The sequence below is a fragment of the Staurois parvus genome, unplaced genomic scaffold (assembly GCF_062004578.1).
Source record: "Staurois parvus isolate SC_StPar_1 unplaced genomic scaffold, SC_StPar_1.0 ptg002119l, whole genome shotgun sequence".
Lineage (NCBI taxonomy): Eukaryota > Metazoa > Chordata > Amphibia > Anura > Ranidae > Staurois > Staurois parvus.
The window spans coordinates 193,465-210,344 of record NW_028319915.1 but is presented as its reverse complement, the minus strand read 5'-3'; the positions used below and the strand labels follow the sequence as shown (position 1 = coordinate 210,344).

At 46.4% G+C, this 16,880-nt stretch overlaps 1 protein-coding gene across 1 annotated transcript in view; it reads left to right on the top strand.

The window, feature by feature from the left end:
• Window positions 1–1,206: 1,206 nt before the first annotated feature.
• The window catches only part of LOC149432660 (NACHT, LRR and PYD domains-containing protein 1a allele 5-like), a 23,056-nt gene continuing 7,382 nt past the window's right edge, over window positions 1,207–16,880 (top strand). Inside the window, exons 1-2 of the mRNA XM_089665081.1 lie at window positions 1,207–1,330; window positions 10,107–10,242. Coding sequence (XP_089521207.1) covers window positions 1,241–1,330; window positions 10,107–10,242 — 226 coding nt within the window. The 5' untranslated portion in view covers window positions 1,207–1,240. The remainder of the gene's footprint in view (window positions 1,331–10,106; window positions 10,243–16,880) is intronic.

Genomic DNA, 16,880 nt, shown 5'->3' with positions numbered 1-16,880 from the left:
ATTGATTCTTCATTTATATATAAGGACTATGAGCTGATTACCCTTTGGACACTTCAGGGTTTATTTACTAAAGCTGGAGAGTCCAAAATCAGACTCCCTTCTGCATAGAAACCAATCAGCTTCTAACCTCAGCTTGTTCAATGAAGCTTTGGCAATGAAACCTGGAAGCTGATTGGTTTCTATGCAGAAGGGAGTCTGATTTTGGACTCTTCAGCTTTAGTAAATAAACCCCTTGGAGTCTGAAGTCCCTTAATATTGCTTGGACTCTGAGCGCCACAATTTTTTTGTTGTTTTTGGTTTACGAGAGATGCATGTCAGTAGCAGGGGGTTCTTTATCTTCCTCATCCTCCTTTTCTTCTCCCTTGCCCTCCTCTTACTCATCCTCCTTCTCCATCTGTTTTTTCTAATCCTCTATCTGCTCTTCCCAGTCTTCTTGCCCTCCTCCTCCTCCAATCCTTCTCTTTCTAAACCTTTTCATACTTTTCCTCCTATTATTATACAGGATTTATGGCACCAACAGTTTGCTCAGCACTTTACAATATAAAGGGAGACAATACAGCAACAAGAAAGTTCAATACAAGAAGGTTAGGAGGGCCCTGATCCTAGGAGCTTACAATCTAAGAGGGAGGGGCTGGTGGTACAAAAGGTAATAACTGTGGAGGATGGACTGGTAGGAGGAGTAGAAGATTCTGTTATTAGCTGAAGGCGGGATAGGCTTCCCTGAAGAGATTGGTTTTCAGAGATCGCCTAAAGTGGGTAGAGTTGGTGATGGTCAGACAGGGGCGGACTGACGATTTGAGCACTCGGGCACTGCCCGAGGGCCTGGGGTTAGTAGGGGGCCCCATGAGATGCCCCTGGTACCTTTCATAGGCTTTTTGGGTGTAGTTTTAGTGTGGGCAAGGACACAGGGGCCCCATGATACCCTATTGCCCTGGGGCCCCATGAGTTGTCAGTCCGCCCCTGTGGTCAGATATATTGGGGTAGAGAATTCTAGAGGATGGGGGAAACTCTGGAGAAGTCCTGCAGATGAGCATGGGAGGAGGAGACAAGGGAGCTAGAGAGCGGGAGGTCGTGGGAGGAGAGGAGAGGACGGTTTGGGTGATATTTGGAAATCAGATTGGTGATGTAATTGGGGACAGAGTTATATTCATTCTCTCTCTCTCCTATTAATCCTTCTATTCCTCTTCCTCCTCTTCCTCAGAAACTTCATAAGCGGAAGCAAACTCATGGATTCAAGGACATGGAAAAACCTCATGTAATGAAGAGTAGATTATATACGAAAACAGATTATACTGTCAAAGTTCACCCCGATGGAAAAATATCCCCCAAGGTAAAACTGCATATTGTACCTAGACACAGTTTACTTAAATAGGTTTGTGATTTTTTTTGAACAATGAATTTATAAAGATAAAATGATTCCGTTTTTTTTTTTAATTGATGGTCATTTAATTTGCTACACTGACGCTTTTAGGAGGTGGTTATGGTTTGTATTCATATACAGTTGCAAGAAGAAGTATGTGAACCCCTTGGGATTCCGTGGAGTTTTGCATGAATTGGGCATAAAATGTGCTCTGAACGTCATCTAAGTCACAACAATAGAAGAACACAGTCTGCTGAACATAATACTACACAAACATTAGATGTTGCCATGGTTTAATTGCACATAACATGTAAACATTCACAGTGCAGGGAGGAAAAAGTATGTGAACCTTTGGACTTAATAACTGGTTGACCCTCCTTTGGCAGCAATAACCTCAACCAAACGTTTCCTGTAGTTGCAGATCAGACCTGCACAACGATCTGGAGTCATTTTGGACCACTCCTCTTCACAAAACTGTTTCAGTGTAGCAATATTCTTGGGATGTCTGGTGTGAATCGCTCTCTTAAGGTCATGCCACAGCATTTCAATCGGGTTGAGGTCAGGACTCTGACTGGGCCACTCCAGAAGGCGTATTCTGTGCTGTTGCAGCCATTGTTTTGTTGAATTACTTGTGTGCTTTGGGTCATTGTCCTGTTGCATCACCCATCCTCTGCGGAGCTTCAGTTGGCGGACAGATGGTCGTACGTTTTCCTGCAAAATGTCTTGATAAACTCTGGAAGCCATTGTTGTGACTTAGATGACGTTCAGAGCACATTTTATGCCCAATTCATGCAAAACTCCACGTAATCCCAAGGGGTTCACATACTTTTTCTTACAACTGTAGCTTGAAACATGTCTACACAAAATAAATTACTACATTTTTGATAGAGTGGGAAGGGCTTAAAATAGATCTTCAGCAATACAGATCAATGTATGAATGAGCCCAGGTGCTCAGCGAAGCATAATGGAAAATTGAATTCAAATACTTACGATGATCAAAAAGACTGTAAGTGAACACACTGAAAAAATATATTCCCATGGGTAACAAGTATAAAAGGCTAAAAATCAAACCTATGTGGCTTGCGGCCAAAGTTACAAAAGCTATAGATAATAAGAAAAGAGCTTTTAATAAATATAAAAATGAAGGAACGCGATCATTGTTTACACATTACAAAGAATAGAACAGACTATGCAAAAAGGAAAACAAACTGAAAACGAACAACAGACTGCAAAAGATATCAGGACCAACCCCCAAAAATTCTTCCAATATATGAATAGTAGAAAGGTCCGGTCCCAGCATGTAGGCCCTTTACAGAACCATCTAGAGGGGGTGACTGGGGACAAAGAGAAGGACAATGTATGAAATCCCTTCTTCAGCTCTGTGTATACAAAGGAGCATTGGGGGCTCTTGTCCATAATGGGGGTGGTACTGACACAGCTCCAGATGATCCATATTGGCTCACAATTGATTTGATCCAGAAATATTATAGAGTAGAATAAAGGTGAATAAAGCCCGTGGACCGGATGGCAGACACCCACGGGGGCCTTAAAGAATTCAGCTCTGTCATCTCACAGACATTGTTTCTCATTTTTAGGGACTCTTTAATGACTGGCATAGTACCACTGGATTGGCGTAAGGCCAATGTGGGGCCAATATTTATAAAGGGGTCAAAATCTTTCCCAAGTAATTACAGACCTGTTAGTGTAACTTCTATAGTTGGGAAGATACTGGAGAGTTTAATAAAAGACACAGAGAGGAGTTCTTGCTGGAAAAAAAATATTGTAAGCAACAGACAGCATGGATTCATGAAAGACAGAAGTTGTCGAACAAATCTGATTTCTTTTTCTGAGGAGGTGAGCAAAACCTTGGAAAGAGGGGTGGCGGTGGACGTAGTATACTGGGACAGAGGGGTGACTGTGGACGTGGTATACTTGGACAGAGGGGTGGGGGTGGACGTGGTGTACTTGGACAGAGGGATGGCGGTGGACGTAGTATACTTGGACAGAGGGGTGACTGTGGACATGGTATACTTGGACAGAGGGGTGGCTGTGGATGTGGTATACTTGGACAGAGGGGTGGGGGTGGACGTGGTGTACTTGGACAGAGGGGTGGGGGTGGATGTGGTATACTTGGACGGAGGGGTGGGGGTGGACGTGGTGTACTTGGACAGAGGGGTGGGGGTGGACGTGGTATACTTGGACAGAGGGGTGGCGGTGGACGTGGTATACTTGGACAGAGGGGTTGCTGTAGATGTGGTATACTTGGACAGAGGGGTGGCGGTGGACGTGGTATACTTGGACAGAGGGGTTGCTGTAGATGTGGTATACTTGGACAGAGGGGTGGCGGTGGACGTGGTATACTTGGACAGAGGGGTGGCTGTGGACGTAGTATACTAGGACAGAGGGGTGGCGGTGGACATGGCATACTTGGACACAGTGGTGGCGGTGGACGTGGTATACTTAGAAAGAGGGGTGGCAGTGGACATTGTATACTCGGACAGAGGGGTGCGGTGGACGTGGTATACTTGGACAAAGGGGTGGCTGTGGACGTGGTATACTTGGATTTTGCAAAAGTGTTTGACACACGGCTAATGTGTAAGGTAAAGTCTACAGGCTGGAAAAAATCTGAATGTAAATGGATAGAAAACTGGTTAAAAGATGGTATTCAAAGAGTAGTGGTTAATGATGATTCATACTCTGAATGGTCCAGGGGTGTCAGTGCTGTACCCCAAGGTTCAGTGTTGTCAGTGGTGTACCCAAGGTTCAGTGTCATTAGTGGGGTACCCCAAGGTTCAGTGTTATTAGTGGGGTACCCCAAGGTTCAGTGTTGGGACAATTACTTTTTAATGTATTTATAAACAATATCGGGTCGGGGATTATAAATCCCATTTCAGTCTTTGCAGATGACGCCAAGCTGTGCCGGGGAATAACATCCTTCCAGGATGTCTCCAACTTACAAGCCGACCTCAATGCTCTGTGTGATTGGGGGACTATGGGGTCAATGAGGTTTAATGTTGATAAATGTAAGGTTCTGCACTCGGGGACCAAGAATATGCATCATACATACTAGGGGGGGTACAACGGGGGGAAAGGGTCAATGGTGGAGAAGGATCTGGGGGGGTCAATGGTGAAGAAGGATCTGGAGGGGTCAATGGTGGAGAAGGATCTGGGGTGGTCAATGGTGGAGAAGGATCTGGGGTGGTCAGTGGTGGAGAAGGATCTGGGGGTTCTGGTAGATCACAAGCTTAATCGCAGCAATGCCAAGCTGCGGGTTCTAAATCGAGCAAAATACTCTCTTGTATTAGTAGAGGTATAGACTCCAGAGAAAGAGATATCACCCCCCCGTAAAAATCATTAGTAAGACCTCATCTGGAATATGCAGTTCAGTTTTGGGCTCCAATTCACAAAAAGAACATTGGGGAACTGGAGGAAGTACAGAGAAGGGCAACTAAACTGATAAGAGGCATGGAGGAGATACAATACATAAGGGGGATATGATCTCCATGTATAATACATAAGGGGGGGTATTATCACCATGTATAATACATAAGGGGGGATATGATCTCCATGTGTAATACATAAGGGGGGGTATTATCACCATGTATAATACATAAGGGGGGATATGATCTCCATGTATAATACATAAGGGGGGATATGATCACCATGTATAATACATAAGGGGGGATATGATCTCCATGTATAATACATAAGGGGGGACATGATCTCCATGTATAATACATAAGGGGGGGATATGATCTCCATGTATAATACATAAGGGGGGGATATGATCTCCATGTATAATACATAAGGGGGGGATATGATCTCCATGTATAATACATAAGGGGGGGATATGATCTCCATGTATAATACATAAGGGGGGGATATGATCTCCATGTATAATACACAAGGGGGGGATATGATCTCCATGTATAATACACAAGGGGGGGATATGATCTCCATGTATAATACACAAGGGGGGGATATGATCTCCATGTATAATACATAAGGGGGATATGATCTCCATGTATAATACATAAGGGGGGATATGATCTCCATGTATAATACATAAGGGGGGATATGATCTCCATGTATAATACATAAGGGGGGATATGATCTCCATGTATAATACATAAGGGGGATATGATCTCCATGTATAATACATAAGGGGGGGATATGATCTCCATGTATAATACATAAGGGGGGGATATGATCTCCATGTATAATACATAAGGGGGGATATGATCTCCATGTATAATACATAAGGGGGGATATGATCTCCATGTATAATACATAAGGGGGATATGATCTCCATGTATAATACATAAGGGGAGATATGATCTCCATGTATAATACATAAGGGGGGATATGATCTCCATGTATAATACATAAGGGGGGATATGATCTCCATGTATAATACATAAGGGGGGATATGATCTCCATGTATAATACATAAGGGGGATATGATCTCCATGTATAATACATAAGGGGGATATGATCTCCATGTATAATACATAAGGGGGGGATATGATCTCCATGTATAATACATAAGGGGGATATGATCTCCATGTATAATACATAAGGGGGGGATATGATCTCCATGTATAATACATAAGGGGGGATATGATCTCCATGTATAATACATAAGGGGGGATATGATCTCCATGTATAATACATAAGGGGGGATATGATCTCCATGTATAATACATAAGGGGGGATATGATCTCCATGTATAATACATAAGGGGGGGATATAATCTCCATGTATAATACATAAGGGGGGATATGATCTCCATGTATAATACATAAGGGGGGGATATGATCTCCATGTATAATACATAAGGGGGGATATGATCTCCATGTATAATACATAAGGGGGGATATGATCTCCATGTATAATACATAAGGGGGGATATGATCACCATGTATAATACATAAGGGGGATATGATCTCCATGTATAATACATAAGGGGGGGATATGATCTCCATGTATAATACATAAGGGGGGATATGATCACCATGTATAATACATAAGGGGGGATATGATCTCCATGTATAATACATAAGGGGGGGATATGATCTCCATGTATAATACATAAGGGGGATATGATCTCCATGTATAATACATAAGGGGGGGATATGATCTCCATGTATAATACATAAGGGGGATATGATCTCCCGGTTGTTTTACCATCCAAAGTTTTCTATGTCTCCATGGTTAACCTCCAGTGTGACAGAAGCGTCTCTGTCTTAAATCAAGAGCAGAATGTCGTTCAAGTAGTGATATATTCACACTCCCTGCAACCTCAGGCACTCCACTAGGGCCAGAAAAATCTTTGAGAATACTCTGGGTGATGTGGTCGGCTTAAAGGGTAGGAATACAAACTGGAGGTGGAGCTGCCCTTCCACAAACCGTAGAACTTTCTGGCAGACTGGAGCTACTGGTACATGGAAATACACATCTTTGAAGTCCACTGATAGAAGCCAATCCCCTGGCTGAATGATTTTCAGAATTGTCTGAAGAGATTCCATTTTGAATCTGATTTTCTTGAAATACATGTTGAGCCTCCTGAGGTCTATCACTGGTCTCCACACTCCCGAATTTTTCCATACTAGGAATAGAGGTGAGTAGATTCCAGAAAAACGTTCTTGCCGGGGTACTGCAACTATCACTTCCTGGTTGAGGAGGGTTTCTATGTATTTCCGTAAAACATCTTGCTTTTTTCTTGCCAAAGGACAAAGATTCTGCGGGGATGCCTCAGGAACTTCCAAGCATGGCCGAACCGGATGATGGAAATTACCCAATGCTCGTTTACTGCTTGTGCCCACACCTGACGGAACTTGAATAATCTGGCTCCTACGCGACAATCGTGAGCTGGTAGATAGTCCAAAAGACTTCTGGGACTCCTGTCCAAGAGACAAAGTTGGCCTCTTTGACTTGAGGTTCGCAACCGTGTTGGACCATTGATGATGAAATTCTTTTCCTGGCCTGAAAGACTTAGAGTCTCTACCTCTGGTCCTTGGCAAATTTTTGTAAGCTACGCCTCTTCTGTGCAGGAGCCTCTGATCCTGGGGAATACATCCCAACTTCCCCCCTGTGGCTTTTGTGATGGCAGTGTCTAATTTACTTCCAAACAAGGATTGCCCCTCAAATGGTATCTTACACCATCCTTGTTTGGAGGCTGGGTCCGCCACCCAGGTCCTCAGCCATAGGGCTCTTCTGCCTGTCACTGCATTAAGTCTGACCTAAAGGGACGCTTTTTGGACGCCATGGACGTTTCTCAGTTTCCAGGCAGAAAGGGCGGTAAAAATGCAGGCAGGGCGCCGGACAAAGCACTCGGGACACAATGTATGTGAAATGGTTTGATACAGGAATGTTATACTATTTTAGTGTATTGAGTGAATGTCACTTTTTGTCATTTTCAAATTTCCCGCCAGTTCCATCCCCGTACGTCCCGACGTCGCAGGGAACGGAACCCAGATGACAGATGCCGGCATCGGCCGGAGGACATTGCTGGGGACACTGCAGGAGGGACATCGCGGGAGCGCAGGACAAGGTAAGTGAAGAACAGATGCCGAAGCAGCACCGCATGGTACGCCCGAGTGTAGCTCAGGGTTACCGCTTTTGGTACTGAAACTTTACCCCGAGCTACACTCGGGAATACCGCCAGGGGGGTTAAGTTAATGGATACCTCCACCATAAAAAGAAGCTGTTGGCTTCAAATTAGCAAAGGAGGCCAAGACCTCGGCTTTGCTCAGGTCACTTCCCATTGCCACTTCTGACTTCTGAACCCAGGACTGCATGGCCTTCTAAATAGCTGCCAAAGCTATGGCCCTCCAGCAAGTGTGTAAATCTTTTTAAGATCCACATCCACTCGTCTATCCAACATGTCCCTGAGTGTCACTGCATCATCTAGAGGAAGGGTTATGTGCCTAGCGAGGTGCATAACTGCTGCGTCCACCACCAGAGGCTCCTCCAAACTCTTAATTCTCTCCACCTGCGAACCGATTCTTAAAAGAGATTCTGTTATCCGCTTGGTTCCACTCATCCGTAATTATGTCCTGAATTTCTTCCATGGATGGGAAATTTACCCCCTCCTTTTTCATGTTTGTGATAAACTTTCTCAATTGTTTATAAACATCGATCAGACGAGAGCTTACAAAGTAACATTGTTTACAAACATCAATCAGATTAGAGATAAAGAGATACAAAGTAACATTGTTTATAAACATTGTTCAGATAGGAGATAGATATACAAAGTAACATTGTTTGTAAACATCGATCAGACGAGAGATACAAAGTAACATTGTTTACAAACATCAATCAGATTAGAGATAAAGAGATACAAAGTAACATTGTTTATAAACATTGTTCAGATAGGAGATAGATATACAAAGTAACATTGTTTGTAAACATCGATCAGACGAGAGATACAAAGTAACATTGTTTACAAACATCAATCAGATTAGAGATAAAGAGATACAAAGTAACATTGTTCAGATAGGAGATAGATATACAAAGTAACATTGTTTGTAAACATTGATCAGATAGGAGATAGAGATGCAAAGTAACATTTTTTTATAAACATCGATCAGACGAGAGATACAAAGTAACATTGTTTACAAACATCAATCAGATTAGAGATAGAGAGATACAAAGTAACATTGTTTATAAACATCGATCAGACGAGAGATACAAAGTAACATTGTTTATAAACATCGATCAGACGAGAGATACAAAGTAACATTGTTTATAAACATCGATCAGACGAGAGATACAAAGTAACATTGTTTATAAACATCGATCAGACGGGAGATAGAGATACAAAGTAACATTGTTTATAAACATCGATCAGACGGGAGATAGAGATACAAAGTAACATTGTTTATAAACATTAATCAGATAGGAGATAGAGAAACACAAAGTAACATTGTTTTTAAACAAAAGTAGCAGAAATCTAAAAATTGCTCTGATCCATAGGGTGTATACAGGGGAGAGATGAACTGGTTAATATTTGAGTCACATTGGGGTACACAAAGTTGATATGCGCATGTTTTCTTTTAGTGAATCAAGCAGAATATATGTGTTACCGTAATTATATAAATTGAGTTGACTAGGAATACCATTGTGATGATGTGATATGTCTGCCATGAACTCTGTACTTTGTGATGAGGTCATCAGGGGTGACCTACCTATTGCAGGTATTATTGGGTAAGTCCTTTAGAAGAGCACATGGACATAGAGATGGAGGAGAGTGATCTCTATGGACATGGTCTGTACTCTAGGTTCATACTTCATCCCCTCACTGGGACTTGCTATGAGGACTGTACAATGTATTCATGGTCCTGTTTGGGGACCATTGTGATTTGTGATGGTTCCTTGGATTTTTCTTCTCCTTACCATCCAATATATGGCCTTATAGATACAATACGGTGTGGATTATTCTCTATGGTAGATGACAGATTTTCCCAATTGGGGCCACACTTGTTATCCACAAGACCCAACTGAGAAGAGGCACTTATCAGATATCCCGTCCTGTCCTCACAGATAAAGGGAAGGCTCTGCTCCCTAATACCACACAGGGGGCGCCACAACACACCAATGGCCTACAGAGGGGGTAAAAATAGGGCTACACCAATATTTCTATCAATGCCGTTGCAGACAATATTTTGCATGCCCTCAGTCCTAAATATGTTCAAAATAGATGTGAATTTAAATTATAATTGATCTTTATTCCATGTTTTTGTAGCTTCTACAGCTTAAGACTAATTATGAAACTGAAGATTTACCCTTTGTTGAGGTTATTGTGGATAGAAATGCAAAAGAACTTGTCTTGTCACTGAAGGAAAGTGACACTTCGCTTTGGGAAAGTGAAGTCACAGAAGGTAAGAAAAAAAAAAAAATACTAGTTAAATGAAATGTGACATTTTTACTCAAGTTAGGTCATTTGTACTCATTAACCCTTTTGCCGCTAGGTCCTTACGTTGTACCAGGGGGGGTTTATACACAATCCAGTGTATATATACGCAATTTTGCACTTCCTTGTGCAGGGGGCACTCTGCTTCTGCTGTGATTAGTCACAGCAGAAGCCAATCAAAACATGACTTAGTACTTGGTGGCAAATCCCTTGTTGGCAATCACAGAGGTCAGACGTTTCCTGGAGTTGGCCCCCAGGTTTGCACACATCTCAGGATCCTCTCCAAGTCATTAAGGTTTGGTGACTGACGTTTGGCAACTCGAACTCTCAGCTCCCTCCACAGATTTTCAATCGGATGAAGGTCTGGAGACTGGCTAGGCCACTCCAGGACCTTAATGTGCTTCTTCTTGAGCCGCTCCTTTGTTGCCTTGGCCGTGTGTTTTGGGTCATTGTCATGCTGGAACACCCATCCACCACCCATTTTCAATGCCCTGGCTGAGGAAAGAAGGTTCTCACCCAAGATTTGATGGTACATTGCCCCGTCCATCGTCCCTTTGATGCGGTGCAGTTGTTCTGTCCCCTTAACAGAAAAACACCCCCAAAGCAGAATGTTTCCACCACCATGTTTCACAGTTGGGATGGTGTTCTTGGGGTCATAGGCAGCATTCTTCCTCCTCCAAACACGGCGAGTTGAGTTGATGCCAAAGAGCTGGATTTTGGTCTCCTCTGACCACAACACTTCCCACCAGTCCTCCTCTGCATCATTCAGATGTTCAGTGGCAGACTTCAGACGGGCTTGGACATGTGCTTTCTTGAGCAGAGGGACCTTGCGGCACTGCAGGATTTCAGTCCTCATCGGCGTAGTGTGTTACCAATTGTTTTCTTGGTGACTGTGGTCCCAGCTGCCTGGAGATCATTGACAAGATCCTCACGTGTAGTTCTGGGATGATTCCTCACTGTTCTCATGATCATTGACACTCCACAAGGTGAGATCTTGCATGGTGCACCAGACCTAGGGAGACTGACACTTGTTTTGTGTTTCTTCCATTTGTGAATGATTGCACCAACTGTTGTCACCTTCTCACCAAGCTGCTTGGCCATAGTTTGGTAGCCCAGTCCAGCCTTGTGTACCTTGTGGTCTACCATCTTGTCCCTGACATCCTTGGACAGCTCTTTGGTCTTTGCCATGGTGGAGAGTTTGGAATCTGATGGTTTGATTGCTCCTGTGGACAGGTGTCTTTTATACCACACGCATCATCAAACCCAGACCGCTTCAACCATGGCAGAATGACAGCACTAAACACCTCAAACGTCGCAGTCGCGCACTGGAGAGACTGTGGCGCAAAACCAGGTCCCCTCACGCATTCTCCCTCTACAAATCTGCCTTCCTGTAAGGGACCGCCTGGCGGTACCACTAGCACTCCACTGATTAGGCGCTCCCAGAGCACGGAGTCTAAGCCCCAGAGTACTTGTTCACCAGAGCCCCTGATGGTGGGGATGGACTTGGAGTACCCTGAGACCAGGTCGTGGCTCCTGAGTACGCCTGTCAGTGGTAGGGGTATTCGCCAGGGGCTCCCACGGGGAAGAGCCTGATGTGAGGAGGTCGGGAGATCCCGGTGGGATGGATGGATGGATGAGCAGGTGCAAAGTCAGACAAGCCGGGTCGGTAACAGTGGGGTCGGTGCATGGACATGTTGGGTAGGTTCCCAGGAGTTGTCCTCCGGACCATAACCCTTCCATTTAATTAGGAACTGGGTCTGACCCCCCCCTCCTTCGGCACTTCAGGATTGCTTCAACCTCAAATTCCTCTTGCTCTTCGATAGTTATGGCCTCCAGAGGTCTGGACTCTTGATCTGGAAAAGGGTCAGGGACAACTGGTTTCAGCAGGGATACGTGGAACACTGGATGGATCTTGAACGTCTCAGGGAGGATGAGCTCATATGCCACTTCGTTGATCATTCGCTTCACACAGAAAGGGCCTACAAACTTTGGTCCCAATTTTCTTGACGGACACAACATTTTCAAATTTGTCGTTGCCAACCAGACCTTATCCCCAGGCTGCAGCACCAGGTCCCCCCTTTGTTTCTTATCAAACGCCTTCTTGTTATCCTCCTGGGCCCTCGCGATGGCCTCCTGCAGTAGTTTGTTGTTGGAGGAGAAAAATGCAAGTGCGTCTTGTGTTGCTGGAACTGGGCATTCCGAGACCAGATCAGGGAGAAAGACAGGATGAAATCCGTAGTTCGAAAAAAACGGGGATTGCCCCGTTGCTGAATGGTTAGTGTTATTATAGGCAAATTCTGCCAGGGGTAAGAGCGATAGCCAGTTATCCTGTAGGAAGGATGTGTAACAATGCAGGTATTGCTCCAGGGTCTGGTTAGTCCTCTCTGTTTGTCCGTTGGTCTGCGGGTGGAATGCGGAGGAGAGGGATAACTTGATATCCAATGCCTTGCATAGGGCTCTCCAAAATTTAGACGTGAATTGAACCCCTCGGTCGGATACAATGTCTTCTGGGACTCCATGTAGTCTTACAACTTTCTGAATAAAAAGTCGTGCAGTTTCGGATCCTGACGGGGTATTCTTCAATGGCAAGAAGTGGGCCATCTTAGATAGTCGATCGATGACCATGAGGATGGCTGTGTGGCCTTGGGACGGAGGGAGCTCGACTATAAAGTCCATTGCGATCCTCTGCCATGGTCGTTCGGGGATCAGCAGAGGTCGCAGCAGTCCCCAAGCCTTGCTCCTTGAAGGTTTGTTCCTTTGGCAGAGAGTGCAGGAATTCACATAACGTTTGCAGTCCTTTGCCATGTTCGGCCACCAAAAAGAACGTTAAAGAAGCTCCAGGGTCTTTGCTGGACCAAAGTGTCCCGCCATCGGGTGGTCGTGACAATTTACCAAAACCTGGGTTCGGACCTCTTCAGGCACCACGATCAACCCCTCCTTCCATAGGAGTCCCCCCTTGTTCTGGAGGGACACCCCAGAAAGGGTTGACATAGCCGTGGATGCGTCCATCAGCTTTGACCGTAGGTCTGTCTGGAGGGCCAAGAAGTTCCCTGAGGACAGAATGGTATCGGGAGTTGGTTATTCCTTGGGGTCCTCGAACATGCGTGACAGCGCGTCGGGTTTTGTGTTCTTGGACCCTGGTCTGTAAGTCATATGAAATGTGAACCTGGAGAAAAACAGTGCCCATCTTGCCTGCCGTGGGCGTAACCGCTTGGCAGTTCTCAGGTACTCGAGGTTCTTATGGTCGGTGAAGATCAAAATAGGGTGTGTGGCACCTTCCAACAAGTACCTCCATTCTTCTAATGCCGTCTTGATGGCCAACAATTCACGATTGCCAATATCATAATTCTTCTCGGCTGGAGTAAGCTTCCTGGAAAAGAACACTACGGGATGTAGGAGTTCTTTGGTGCCTCTCCGCTGGGACAGGATGGAGCCCACTGTGTTCTCTGACGCATCTACTTCCAAGATGTATGGCAGGGAAGCATCTGGATGGCCCAGAATGGGTGCCGTAGTAAACAGTTTCTTCAGGGCCTCAAAAGCTCCCTGGGCCTCCGGTGTCCATCAGAAACGGGTTCTAAGCTTGGTTAATTGAGTTATGGGGGAGACCAGACCCGAGAAGTTCCTAATGAATTTCCGATAGAAATTTGCGAACCCAACAAAACGCTGGACGCCCTTTTTATCCGTGGGCGCAGGCCAATCCAAAATTGCAGAGACCTTCTGAGGGTCCATCGCGACCCCCGTGGTGGAGATAATCAGACCCAAAAACGTGATGCTAGACTGCTCAAAGCTGCACTTGTCAGCCTTGGCATACAACCCATGCTGGCGCAACCTCCTTAATACTTTTGCCACGTGTATCCTATGATCCTTCAACGAGGGTGAAAAGATCAGTATTTCATCTAGGTATACGATTACAAAAATGTCGAGGTAATCCCTGAACACATCGTTCACGAAATGCTGAAATGTGGCTGGGGCATTGCACAGCCCAAATGGCATGACCAGGTATTCAAAGTGCCCAAACCGGGTACGGAATGCCGTCTTCAACTCGTCCCCCTCCCTTATGCGGACCAGGTTATAGGCCCCCCTCAGATCCAATTTAGTAAATATGGCCGCAGACTTCAGGCTCTGAAATAGCTCTGGGACCAGGGGTAAAGGGTAACGATTTTTAATTGTCACTTTGTTTAATTCACGATAATCGATGCAGGGTCTTAGTGATTTGTCTTTTTTCTCCACAAAGAAGATTCCCGCCCCTTCTGGTGACGTGGAGGGGCGGATGAATCCCTTTTGGAGACTATCTTCAATATATTCCTTCAGGGTCCCCAATTCACGTTCAGATAGGGGGAAAATCCGCCCAAAAGGAATCTCGGCCCCAGGCAACAGGTCAATGGGACAGTCATAGGGGCAGTGGGGGGGCAGGATCTCTGCCCCTCGCTTACTAAAAACGTCTAAGAAATCATGATACACTGCGGGAATAACCTGTTTAAGGTCTGAGTCCCCTTCAGAGCATAGCAGGACCTGGGGGGTTGCTGGGCCCGATGTGCGACAGTGTCCCTGACAGTATGGAGAAGGGAACTGCATAGAGCCAGTCTCCCAGTCAATCTGGGGGTTATGGGCCCACAACCAAGGGAGCCCCAGAATGACTGGGAAAAGGGGTGACGCAATGGCATCTAGGCAGAGGAACTCCTGGTGCTGATTGGTGATTGTGGTGGCGATAAGGGGGGTCTCCTGATTAACCACTCCAGATTTAATCTGGGAGCCATCTGCCAAAAATATGTTAAGACCCCTCTTTCTGGGCTGAAGGGGAATCTCCTGCCGGTGGGCGAAGTCTAAATCCAGAAAACAACTGCACGCCCCCGAGTCAACTATGGCTGTCACCTCCACGATCCTTTCTGGGAGCTGAAAGGAGAGGGGGACAACCAAGTACTGGGAGGGACTGATATTGCCAATAGAAAGGGAAGAAAAAGAGATTGACTTACTCATTTTCAGAGGGCAGGATCGCACCATATGACCGGCTTCGCCGCAGTAAAGGCAGAGGTTCAGGGATCTTCTCCGCTGGTGTTCCTCGGGTGATAATTTAGGCCGAGCCAGACCCAGCTGCATTGGTTCCTGAGTGTCTCCGGACGGTGGGCTCTGAGTATTCAGTCTGGTTAGTGGACCGGGCCCTTGGACCGGAGCCCATGCATTTTCGCGACCCTGACCGGACCTCTCACATCTGCGTTCCCGCAGTCTCCGGTCGATTTGAATTGTCAGCGTAATAAGGTCTTCTAAGGACTCGGGTACCCCTACTCGGGCCAGCTCATCTTTCAGGGATTCCGAAAGGCCCATACGGAACTGGTGCCGCAGTGCGACCTCGTTCCAGCGTGTGTCCCCCATCCAACGTCTAAATTCTGAGGCATACTCCTCTGCCGCCCTGCGGCCCTGTCTAAGCGTGTATAGTGTTGCTTCGGCGGAGGCTGCCCGCTGTGCGTCATCGTACAAGGTGGCCATTGCCCCAAAAAAGTCATTTACCGTCCCCAGGTGAGGGTCACGGTTTTCCCTTAACCGATGGGCCCAGTCCTGGGGTACGTCCTGTAATAGGGAGATGATAAATCCCACTTTAACTGATTCAGTCACGAAGGTGCGGGGTTGTAACTCAAAAAATAGGAGGCATGAATCACGAAAAGACCGGAAGCGAGTGCGGTCTCCGCGAAAACGTTCCGGCAAGGGTACTCGGGGTTCTGCCATAGCAGGTGAAGCAGACGCCCCCGTGGCCGGCTCAGCAGCCTCTCCAGCTGGAGGCGCAGAGTCAGAGGCCAGTGGGGTAGGATCAGATACCGAGAGGGTCTGGAAGCGGTTTTCCAGATGCATGCACTTGTCCTGCAAGGCCGCTATACCCTGTGTCAGGGCCGAAAGGTGCCTGCAAATCTCTTCCAGCGGGGCGGACCCTCCTCCAGGCTCAGTCATGGCCTTCTGGTACTGTAAGGGACCGCCTGGTGGTACCACTAGCACTCCACTGATTAGGCGCTCCCAGAGCACGGAGTCTAAGCCCCAGAGTACTTGTTCACCAGAGCCCCTGATGGTGGGGATGGACTTGGAGTACCCTGAGACCAGGTCGTGGCTCCTGAGTACGCCTGTCAGTGGTAGGGGTATTCGCCAGGGGCTCCCACGGGGAAGAGCCTGATGTGAGGAGGTCGGGAGACCCCGGTGGGATGGATGGATGGATGAGCAGGTGCAAAGTCAGACAAGCCGGGTCAGTAACAGTGGGGTCGGTGCGGTACAAAGCAGCGGGCAGAGAATAGTCGGGTCACACGCCAGGTCAGCAACAGGAGGTCAGATCTAGTAAGGGGGATCCAGGAGAGAGGTCAGGCAAGCCAGGGGTCAGAGTGGGAGAATACAGCAAGGGTCAGGTCCAATCCGGGTCAGAAACTTACAGGAAACAGGATCACAGGTACAGGTATGCAGAAGAGACCAGAAGGCACTGAATGACAGCTCAGGGCCATTTAAATATCGCGCCCTGCGCTGTCATTGGTGCCCGGCGCGCGACCGCGGTTCCTACTGCGCATGCGCAAGCCTGAATGCTGCGGTCGGCCAGGAACTGGTGCCCGCGTCCCTGCAGAGAGCGGCGCACTG